Genomic DNA, 12,035 nt, shown 5'->3' with positions numbered 1-12,035 from the left:
ATAGAAGGCCAAGAATCCGTAGCTCCTAGAATTAGTCTAGCCAGATGAGGACCTCCTATACATTCCAGCACTCCAGATACCAAAAAATGGGTCTACCATCTGAAACTTTTCAATACTTCAGATACTCCAAGTTAGCAAGCAAGGTAAATAGCGATAGTTAATAGAAATACATTGAAGACAGTAAGATTCAAAAATCTAATGAGACTAAACTGATAATAAATCCTGACAATATATAAAGACGTCCCTCTACAAAAGATTTCAAAGTAGGGCCAGCAAGATACTCATTTGGTAAAGATACTTAATGCCACATCTGACTGCCTGTAAGATGGTTTATTGACTTCCACAAATAGGATGACCTGTGCACCCCCGCCCCGCCACCACATACACACAAATAAAAAAAATGTTTAAAAAAAAGTCAATGCATGCTCTCAATAATATGCTGCTGCTGGCAGGGTGGGGTGGTAGTGAAGGTGGTAACTCAACTGAAAAAAAAGTCTGTTGTTGGGAATCGGGGCTACAGAGGTATACACATCCAGGTTAAAAAAAAAATTACTGAAGAATGAACCATAGTTGGGTATGGTGACACATGTTTATAATCCTAGCACTTAGGAGGCAGAGGCAGGTGGATCTCTGAGTTCAAGCCCAGCCTGGTCTGCTAAGCAAGATCCAGGACAGTCAGGACTATTACACAGAGAAGCCCTGTCTTGAAAAATAACAACAACAACAACAGAAGAGAACCACACATACACAATGGAGTTCACTCAATAAACAAAGAGAAGAGGGAGAACTAACTTTCTAAGACAAAACAGTTCTGAGTAAGCAAGTTGGTAACACTCTAAAGAAACAGAAAACAAAATATAGTATGATGGCCTATTGTGTATAGGAATTAAATCACAAATTTTCTACAAACTCTGCTTTTAGGTCTTTATACAGAGAAAGTCTATTTTTCTCTGTAGTTCCAAAAATACAAGCTCTGAGAAAGTGACACCAATTTCAGGTAATCAAAATAATGATACTATGAAATGACCTGAAATAGACAGCTTGTGTGACTCCTCCAAGGACAGTTCAATGACAGGAACTCCAACAGATCTGGTTTTGGTAATTAGGATAGGGAAAGCAGGAAACCCTACTGATGTGAGAATTCAATGTTCCTTAAAAGGTACTGTGGTCACATCTGTTTTAGAAGAGTAGCATGTCTTGTTTACTAAGGTAACAAGTATGAACAAGGGGAAAGACTCACTTACCTAAGTGATCACCCTTAACTAACAAACAAGTAAGTGAAAGGCTTCTGCTAGCCCAAGTTCCCACATATTGGGAAGTTTTTGTCTGAGCTTCAATCATGCACTATAAACAAAACACAGAAGGAATACATGATTTAGGTCCTCAGCAGCCTTTTGTCTGGCCTTTCCAACTGGGCTTACAGATACACACCCTTCAAGAAACAACAGATTGAATCTTCCTAAACGAAGGCACTCTGGTGTTTTAAATTTCAATGGCTCAACCCATTCTAATTACACTTGAACTATGACAAAAGTCAACAGTACAGCTCCAGTCCAGCTCTTTAGCTTCATCATTTACTTATTCTTCACAAGCATCCTGCTTCTAACTAAACTGAGAGAATTTATCAGGAAGAGCTTATATTACAGCAGCCATTCTGACGGATTCAGATTTTCTCCAAGCTTACCACGAAAACTGTATAGACCAATTTCATCACACTACTCGTGCATGCAGTGTCAGAGACCAGAATGTTCCACTCAACTATATAGCCTTTCCTCCTCTCTTTAAGTTCCCAAATCTGAAACTCCACTAATCAAATACAAAAATAGATACATCAATACTATAATACACAATCCATATGCTCTGCCATTTTTTTATTAGAGAACAATTCAGTACTTTCTATGACCAAACCCATGTAGATAAGGCCTATGATACAGTATGCGCTGCCATTTTAAAGTCTGATTTCTCACTTACAAATCAAAAATATCCCCAAAAAGCATCAATATGTACTGGTAATAATATTTTCATAGTTAAAACTATTTTATTATCTCTTAAATTTAAAATAGGAATTAGAGAGATGGTTCAACAATTAAGACTGCTCTTGCAGAGGGCTCACATTCAATTCCTAGTGCCCACAATTATCTATGTATGGGTGGTGTGGAAGGTCCTTCTGTGTGTTACCTTTATTAGTTAATGAATAAAAAACTGCTTTGTGCCTATAGCAGAGCTATAAGGAAACAAAGCTAGGCGGGGAAAACTAAACTGAATGCTGGGAGAAGGGAGGCGGAGTCAGGGAAAAGCTCTATAGCCCGGCCAGAAACGAATGGTGGAACTTTATAAAGCCGGTAAGCAGCAGCCACATGGTTTATAAATTAATAGAAATGGGTTAAATTAATATGTAAGAGTTAGCCAATAAGAAGTTAGAATTAATGGGCCAAGAGGTGATTTAATTAATACAGTTTCTGTGTGATTATTTCAGTTCTGGGAGGCCAGGACAAACAAGCAGCCCCCTCCAATATGTGGGTATCTGACTCTGGTCCCAGGGGATCCAATATCCTCTTCTGGCCTGTGAGGACAATGCCTGCACATGTATCCTAGACATGCAAAACACCCATACACATTTTTTAACAAAAATTTAAAAAGTTTGAATACTAAGCCAGGCAGTGGTGGTGGTGCACACCTTTAACCCCAGCACTTGGTAGGTAAAAGCAGGCAGGTCTCTGAGTTCAAGGCCAGCCTGGTCTATGGAAGTTTGAGGACTGCCAAGGCTACATAGAGAAACCCTATGTAATACTAATGTTCAATCATGTTCCAATTTTAAAAAAGAAACAAAGGACCAGCAAGACGCTCAATGAGTTAAGGTATTTGCTACCTACAAGCCTGATGACTGGAGTTCTAATTGTCAAGTGTTTGGTTTTTGTTTTTTTGTTGTTATTGTTGTTTTTTGGTTTTTTGGGTAAGAGACAGGGTTTCTCTGTGTAATTTGTCCCGGAACTCACTCCTTAGACCAGGCTGACCTTGAACTTAGAGATCCAACTACCACTGCTGGGATTAATGGCACGCACCACACTGCCTGACAAGTGTTTTTTATAAAGGTTTTATTTGATAACAAAAATATTAACCTTCATTGAAAAAGCACTCTTATACAGTTGTTATAACTGTCAAGGTTTTTTTTATAAAGGTTTTGATAATAAAAAATTAACTTCCGTTGAAAAAGCACTCATATACCGTTAGTTGAAAACTCCCAATGTACTAAACAATCTGTAATACAGAACAGGTAAAAATGATCATCAGTGGGGTATAGTGGCCTGCAGCTGTGTTTCCTAATACTGTGAGACCAAGGCAGAAGAATCACTTAAGTCCAGCAGACAATACAGACAAAACAAAAACTTGAGCCCAGTGAACAATACAGACAAAAGTTCATACATATTCATTAAATTCTACTTAAAGTCCCATTCACAGCAATGAGATATTTAGCTCTGTTCAATTTTATCATTTTTTTCAGTATATTATTATATATCTGTGAACACCAGACTTAGTACATATTCATAAAAAATAGAAAAAACAACTCTGATCTCAAAATTCCAATGTCAGTCACATGCCTTTAATCCCAGCACTCAGGAGGCAGAGGCAGGCATAATTCCAAGTTAGTATATTCTACAAATGCATTTCCAAGCCAGCAGGATCTATACAGCCTATATTGTAATCCTAGCACTCCAAAAGCATTAAAACCAGCCTGGATGGCCAGGTGGTGGTGGTGGCAGTAGTGGAGCACATCTTTAATCCCAGCACAGAAGGCAGAGTGAGTCCAAGGCCAACCTAGTCTACAGAGTGAGTTACAGGATAGCCAGGGCTACCTACACAAAGAAACCTGTCTTGGGAGAAGGAGGAAAAGAAAAAAAAAAAAAGGCCACCCTGGGCAATAATAGTGAGACCCCTGTCTCCAAAGTAAACCACCACCACCCCCTTTTTTTTGATAGTTTTTGTATAGCCCTGGCTGTCCTAGAAGTAGCTCTGTAGAACAAACTGGCCTCAAATTCACAGAGATCTGCCTGTCTCTGATTCCCAAGTGCTGAGATTAAAGGCATGTGCCACCACTGCCCATCTTAAAACCCAACTTTTCGTTATCAGACATAAATATCTAACTCTAATTTCACAACACTATCTTTTGATCTTTCACATGGCGCTTTGTACCCCTGAGAATTTTGATCTGCCTACTGAAAATGGTTACTAATCCTAATACTGTATCATCCATTTAGAAGCCTAAAAATAGCCAGGCGGTGGTGGCGCATGCCTTTAATCCCAGCACTTGGGAGGCAGAGGCAGGGGTATCTCTGTGAGTTGGAGGCCAGCCTGGTCTACAAGAGCTAGTTCCAGGACCGGCTCCAAAGCTACAGAAAAACCCTGCCTCGAAAAAAACAAAAACAGAAGCAGCCAAAAAAAAAAAAAAAAAAAGCCCTATGACACATACCAGTAACTCCAACCACTCAAGGCTGAGGGAGGAGAACCTGAAATTTGAGATCAGCTTGAGCTATATAGAGGTAATACCACCCCATCTCAAAACAGAAAAAAAAAGGGGGGGGGTCCTGGGCAGGAAAAGCTTGGGCACCACATATACCTAATGTACAACAATATACATGTGTTAAATAAATTAAGACTCCTAAGTACAAGAATAAAATCTATTGGATGCATTCTTTTCTCCCAATATTTATATTTATTTACTCTCTGTGTGTGTTTCTATATATATGTTCAGATCCTGTGGAGACAGATTCACACAGATAGCTGTGAGTCTCCAGGGAGGCAGAGGCAGGCAAATCTCTGATTTCAAGTCCACCCTGGTCTACAGAGCAAGTTCCAGGACAGCTAAAACTACATGGTGTGGGGGACCATGGAAGGACTACAAGGTCAATGCTCCTTAAACACTTATCTTAAAGTTCTTTCTAGTGGTTGGTAAACTTGCTCTATTGCCTTACCATAGTAGTCTATTCAGCCACCAGAGACATTTCCTGTGGATATGTGTGAGGGATTTCTTTTACTATGACTGACACAACAAACTGGCAAACTAATTCTAAAAGAAGCTGACAAAAATTGCTCTTTTTCTGCTGTTTTGAGGCAGGGTATGTGTAGCTCAGACTGGCCTGGAACTCACTATGTACCAGAGGATGACCTTAAATTTCCTTGTTTTTTGAGACAGGGTTTCTCTGTAGCTTTGGAGCCTGCCCTGGAACTGGAACTAGCTCTTACAGACTAGCCTGCCTCTGCCTCCCCAGTGCTGGGATTAAAGGCTGTGTCACCACTACCTGGCTGACCTTGAATTTCCAACTGCTGGAATTACTGGTGTGCGCTATTACATCCTGGTTCCGGAGCTGGGGATCAAACCCAGGGTTGCTTCCCACATTCTCATCCAAGAATTGATTTTTCAACTGCCTGAACCCTCCTCACCTGCCCCTCCATAAATACGGGGGGGGGGGGGGCTTAACAGAAAAATAAAAATTATTTGAATGAAAATACACCTGGCAATAACACTCTTATATATATGGGAACCTAGAAAGTGGAAGCACAATCAAGACCCTTTTTAATGGGGGGTGGGACAGAACTCAGCAGCTATGAGCATTTGCTGATCTTTCTAAGCACCAGAGTTTGGTTCCCAGCACCCACATGATGATTCATAACTTGCCTGTAACTTCAGTCCAGAGGATCTAATCTGACTTCTCCTGGATCTCAAGGTGCACATACATATACTACAGACATACATAAATACATAAAATAAATAATTTTTTTACGATTTGAGAGCCAGCAAGATGGCTCCCCAAATAAAGGCACTTGCTGCCAACCCTGATGACCTGAGTTAAATAGATAGAATCCATAAGATAGAAAGAATAGCCTTCTGATCTACTACTCGTTGCTCACCGAAATGCCCACACAAATAAACATTAAAAAAAAAAAGATTTAAATGAACTATACAGTCTTTCCGCACTTGAAAATATATAGTAAAAGTTAAGTATCTCCCACTTGGCCATGTGGGAAGATAACCTCCGCTGTGCCATTAGCAGCTGCATAATCTGAGTAAAGGAAAGGGGATGGTTTCTAATTTTACTACAAAAAATATGAACTACAAACATGAGTTTTTCACTGGTTATTTAGCAAATCAATCATGGCCACCTTACTAAGAAATCAAGTTCTGTTAGGGAGTATGCCTATATTCCTGTTTCCTCCATAACAACAGCCAAAAAAAAAAAAAAAAAAAACCCATCTGGGCAAGGCGACAGCACACTTTTAATCCTAGTACTCGGGGAAGCAAGCAGATCTGTGAGTTCAAGGCCAGCCTGGTCCACAGAGAAAGTTCTAGTAAAGTCAGGGCTACACAGAGAAACCGTCTTCAAAAAGAAAATAAATAAATAAAATAAAAAAGCAAGTATTTCCAGCCTTGTAAACTGTTATTCCATAGAATCAAGCATGTATCTCAAAGTACCCCCTACGCAATCAGAGCTCATAAGAAATTTTCATCCTTTCCCCATACACTCTTACTCAGCCAAAAAAAAAAAAAAGCACCTAAAACACTGTCAACATTTATTAACAACCTATGTACATATTTTAGCTGTATAAACGATTCTGCCCTGTATCTGTCAAGCTAAGAAGTCAGGTGACCCCAGCATGTGGCTACAACTCTCCTACTTATTTCTTTAGAACTATAAGCTATTATTTTCCAAAAGCTATACTTGAGAAGGGTATTTTAGTCTTCTAAAGATTATTAAGTTCTCTTAAATATACAAATCATAATGCAGAAAAGTAGTAGAACCCATTTTTTGTTTCTTTGTTTTTCCTAGACAGGGTTTCTCTGTGGAACAGCCTTGGCTGTCCTGAACTCTTGTAGACCAGACCAGCCTCAAAACTCAAGAGATTCACCTGTTTCTATCTCCCAGTAGCAGAGATTAAAAGTGTGTGGCACCTAGTCTGGCTGTAGAATCCATTTTTAAATGAGAGCTCTATCAAAAGTCAAATTAAAGTTAATTTATCATTTAATATGTTAGCTGCTTAAAATCAAATCTCAAACATGTCAATAAAAGTAAAAATAACAAAGAACGTTAATGTAAATAATCAGTCAACTTGTTTTGTTTAACACTACACAAATCCTCATACAGGGCAAGACAAAGTTACGATTCTGCAAACACTTTAATTGCTTAATATCTCAATTCTAGACTCAAGCATTCTTTTTTTTTTTTTTTTTTTTTTTGGTTTTTCGAGACAGGGTTTCTCTGTGGTTTTGGAGCCTGTCCTGGAACTAGCTTTTGTAGACCAGGCTGGTCTCGAACTCACAGAGATCCGCCTGCCTCTGCCTCCCAAGTGCTGGGATTAAAGGCGTGCGCCACCACCGCCCGGCCTCAAGCATTCATTTTTTAAATCGTATTTGGTCACAAACATCAGTTCTCAACAGACATAATGTTTAGGAAATAACATCAGTCAAAACTAAGTGTACTCCTATTAACAGATCTTTTTAATTTCTCTACCAATTCTTAAAATACTACAGTCTAACCCCTCATAAAATCCTTTACGTCCAAATCGTTCTAAAAAGCAAGACCAAACCCCAAAATTTGTGTGCTCTCCATTCACGTGGTCAATTTCTGAACAATTACAATGGAGTGTACTTCAAAGAATACATCAGCTACCACTGAAATAGAGGCTTAAACACTGAGTTAGTCCCAAGTACTGTTTTAAAGCTCAAGTAGTCACTGAATACTTGAAGCATTTACTCAGCAAAGAATAGAAAGCTAAATTAAGCACAACCGGTCCATAATCAGAAAAACCTGACTGGATATAACTTTTCTTTCGAGTTAATGCTTCTAATATTTTCAAATCCAGCCAGACCCCAACTCTTCCATGCAACAGAATATTTCCCTACTCCCGTGTCCAAACTCACTCCCAAGTGTCTAGGCATATTGCTGTTCGCCAAAATAACTGTTTCTGCAGTTAGGGAAAACTTAAAATTCCCTAATGCCAGGTTGGGTCGATTCCATTCACAAGTCCCACAATCACATCTTTTGGCTGACTAACGTCCTTCCTAAATTCAGAGGAAGGCCTCGGCTGGAGTTCAGGGCTTTTAAAAGACATTAATTAACACGTGCGAGTGCAGAAGGGAGCTAAGGTGGTCTTTTCGCGCGGGGACTGGACGAGGAGAAGCCGAGGAAGTTAATGGGTAACAGGGAGAGTTCCTGGACCTCAAACCTCAAAACGGAGAGATGGCAGCGGGACGTCCTCCTCCACCCTCCCCGACCCAAGCTCGGAGCCACTGCCCAGCCCTCGGGTTGAGCGAGGCAGGCAGCCGGGCACAGAGGCCCGGGCTAGCCGCGGCATTCCTGCCCGGCCAGGCCCGGAGGACACCCAGGAAGCCGCGCCCGGCTCCAGGGGCGGCGGGCCTAGGCCGCGCCTCCCAGTCCCACGGGCCTAGGCCTCGGCCAGCTCCAGGCGAGGCTCGACGCGGTCACCCACCTGGGTTGCCAGTCATTCCAGCTCCGCGGGTACTTGGTGCCGCCGCCGCCGCCGCTGCTCAGCCGAGACCCCGGGGCTCTGCGGCTCATTACCTTCCCCGACACGACATGGCCAAGCGCCGCCGCCCGAAGAAGCGCGAGTCGCCGCCTGAACCGGCCGCAGCCGACACTGCGCTCTGGCCCGGGGCTGAGGAGGAAGCCGCGGAGGGGGCGGCGGAGGGCGGGGGAGGCGGACGGCCGTTCCGGGTTCCGCTGGAGCCCGCAACGCAGGAGCAGGAGGCGGGAGCGGAGCGGCGAAAGGGAGGCGGAGGCAGGCGAGGCGACGTCTCTTCCAGGGCAGCGCGCGACCCGCGACGCTGGGGCCCAGGAGGACGAGGACAGCGAGGAGGCGGTGGCGGCGGCTCCTCACGCTCACACGGCCACGGCTTCCCCGCCTCCCGGCTCCGCCCGCCGCGCCGCCGCTGCCGCACGGCATGCTGGGATCGAGGGGCGGTGCCGACGCCCTTGGAGTCTGGACTTGGGGCGGGGCACGGGGGTGAGGGGCGTGGCCATTGCTCGCCAACTATGGAGGGGGCGGGGCTTGAGACGAGAGCAGGGTCACCTACGAGGGGCGGTGCCGGCGCGCCCATAGCCTGGGGGAAAGGGCGGAGCTTCTGGGGGCGGAGTCTGTGATAAACCAAGAGAGGGGAGGGGCGAAGACGGAAGGCGGGACTTGATAGAGAGGTGCCAGAGCTATGGGAACCTCGAAGTCAGGGCGAGGCTTTGCTCCCGTAGCCGAAAGGGGTGGGGCTTTGGAGACTGGGAGAGGACTGCGTGCGGGGCGGGACGTAAGCGACCTCCCTGGGCGTCTTGGGCTGCGGCTAGGACTGCGGCTAGTGGAGAGTTGTGTGGCTCCGCCGCGGGGCATCACGGGAGAGAGGACTCTTCATCCCCGGTCCACACTCCCTCGGCCGTACACTCGGAGGACCGACAGTCAGGTGTGAAAAGACGTCCAATGGAGGACTGGAAGTGGGGCGTGCCCTTGTGCGCCGCGCGCTCGCCGCCCCCACAGTCATGCCCTTGGCGCTCACATGCGCCCACTTGCCTACCATCCTCCTAGAGAATAAAAATGAGAATCGTAAAATAGAGGAAGAGGAAGCCAAATCGACACCTTTTCAGCCCTCACCTGAAATGTCATGGTGTCCTGATATCTTCTTCCTTTTTCCAAATGTGAAAACCAAGACCACCAACCCCTGCTTCCTGCCACATGAACTGCTTTGTAATCCTCTGGTTCCTTCCAATGGAAAGAGACTAGTTACCTACACACTCCAGAAAGAATTCGCTGAAGTATTGGGCACATTGTATGAACACAGTGTACTTCTTTGTGTACGTGTCTAAACACGTGGAGTTCAGAGGACAACCTCAGGTGTTGCTCCCAAGCCTCCAGCTACCTCGTATTTTGCGACAGGATCTCGCCTTGACTGGCAGAGAGCCCCGAGGAGCTGCCTGTTGGCTTCCTCTACGCTAGTATTACAAGCAAGCGGTGGCACCATATCTGGCTTTTTCTGGTGGGTTTCCTGTTTGCAAGGCAAGCACGTCAATGATGGAGTTATATCCCCAGCCCCAGGCCCATTTTAAAAAGTGATCAAGATGCGCATCAAGCAAGTATTTAAACCTTTTTCCGCATGAAGTTTTAGGCCATCATTTGCATTACAAGGAGAGGTATACATTATTTATGTAATTGAAATTTGTTACCAGTGGTACAGTAGGTAAAATTCACGAAGCACCATGCACGAAGCCCTGTCGCCAGCACCCCATGAACGCTGCGTGATGACCTGTCTGTAACCCCAGCACGCAGGAAAGGAAACCAGAAGTTGTTCGGGATCACCCTCGGCTACATAACAAGTTCCAGGCCAACCCGAGCTACACGAGACCCTAACCACTCCCACGCCCCCCAAAAGAAAATTATTACTAAAAGTACTTAATTATGAGGATATAGCTCCCTTTGTGTATGTCCCTTCCATCTTCCCACCTTCTGGTTCTCCAGCATGCCTATAAACCCCTCACTAGAGGAGGATCCTTCCAACAGAATTTTCTTCCCCTCCCTCTTCCTTCCTCTGCCAACCACGTGGCCTATCATTGCAAAAGGTGGGGGAGTCTTCTGAAAAGATGATCTTTGACTCAACACAGAAATCCCCACAAGGAATTGGCAAGCCCCAAGCCTGGTCACCAACCTACTGAAAAAAAACAATTTAGTGGAGCTGAGATATTCAGTGTTAGAGCATTTTACACAGCTGCCATGTCTGAGGCCCAGGGTTCAATCCCCAGCACTGCAAAATAATAATGATAATTACTTCAATAAGATGGTTTCATCAGAACAGATGCATCCCACGTACACACATTTCGTACTGAAATTGCTCTGGAAACCTTCACAAATGCCCATTTCCTTCTCATTGAAGAAGGAGTACAAAGAAGGGTTCGGCCAGGTGCTTAAATTAAAGAGCACAGCTAGGTTCCAACTCGCACTTCTCCTACATCAGCCTCGGGAGAGCTGGGATAGCAGATCTCCTGGAGCTGGAGATACAGGCAGTGCTGAGCCACCTGGTATGGATGCTGGGAACTGAACTCAGGTCCTCTGTAAGAACAGTACATGTTCTTGAGCCCTGCCTTTAAGTCTAACATTTAGAGGCAGATGCAGGGAGATCTCTGTGAGTTCAAAGCCAACCTAACCTATGCAGAGAGTTCCAGGCCAGCCAGGACTACATATAAGACCATATATATCAAAAAATATGAAAAGTAGAAAGAGAAGGCCAGGCGGTGTTGGCACATGTCTTTAGTCCCAGCACTTGGGAGGCAGAGGCAGTCATAACTCTGTGAGTTTGAGGCCAGCCTGGTCTGGTCTTCAAAGTGAGTTCCAGGATAGCTAGGACTGTTACACAGAGAAATCCTATCTTGAAAAATCAAATAAAGAAAGAAAGAAAGAACAGTACATTTTCTTAACTGCTAAGTCATCTCTCCAGCCCCAGTACATTCTCATATATTATCAAATAACGATTTGTTCTTTTATTCAACATTCAGCAAAATTGATGGAGCACCTACTAACCAAGAATTTGACAACAGAACAACCTTCAAAACCCAGCCTTTGAGAAGCTTAGGGAGAAGGCACTAAGTGGCTGGACCTTTCCAAGAATTGGCTGAAATACTTATATTTGATCATGCCTCCTCTCCCACCCTGCTTAACCTGGCTCTCAGTCTGGCTGCAGATGCCTTTTACCCAATGCCAATTAGTAGACTCCCAAATCGATTAGCAGTAGAATAACCAGGACCTTAGATTTTTGAGAAAAATTTCACAAATATCCTTTTTTAACCTCTCCAAGTCACAAAATGTCATCAAAGCAATTCAAAGAAAGGCTCCAAGTTCAAATTTTGACTCAAATAAGAGGAGGGAGTATTGACAAACTTTTGACTTTTACTGTAAAATGGAGACATTAATTGTACTGGCTTCTTGGGGACTTTAAGAGAATCCATAGAACTAAAATCAGAAACCCTTGAGTAAAAATCAGATATGTGGAC

General features: G+C 44.0%; 1 protein-coding gene across 3 annotated transcripts in view; it reads right to left on the bottom strand.

The window, feature by feature from the left end:
* Positions 1-8,898, bottom strand: part of Smg1 (SMG1 nonsense mediated mRNA decay associated PI3K related kinase) — a 102,076-nt gene extending 93,178 nt beyond the window's left edge. For 2 of the 3 annotated variants that reach the window (XM_057779857.1, XM_057779858.1), the window contains exon 1: positions 8,485-8,898. In XM_057779857.1, the coding sequence (XP_057635840.1) occupies positions 8,485-8,573 (89 nt within the window). In that variant the 5' untranslated portion in view covers positions 8,574-8,898. The remainder of the gene's footprint in view (positions 1-8,484) is intronic. The other variant, XM_057779859.1, reaches the window with a different exon arrangement.
* Between the last annotated feature and the right edge of the window lie 3,137 nt (positions 8,899-12,035).

The sequence above is a fragment of the Chionomys nivalis genome, chromosome 8 (genome assembly GCF_950005125.1).
Source record: "Chionomys nivalis chromosome 8, mChiNiv1.1, whole genome shotgun sequence".
NCBI classification, from domain to species: Eukaryota; Metazoa; Chordata; class Mammalia; order Rodentia; family Cricetidae; genus Chionomys; species Chionomys nivalis.
This window is presented reverse-complemented; position numbering and strand designations above follow the sequence as displayed.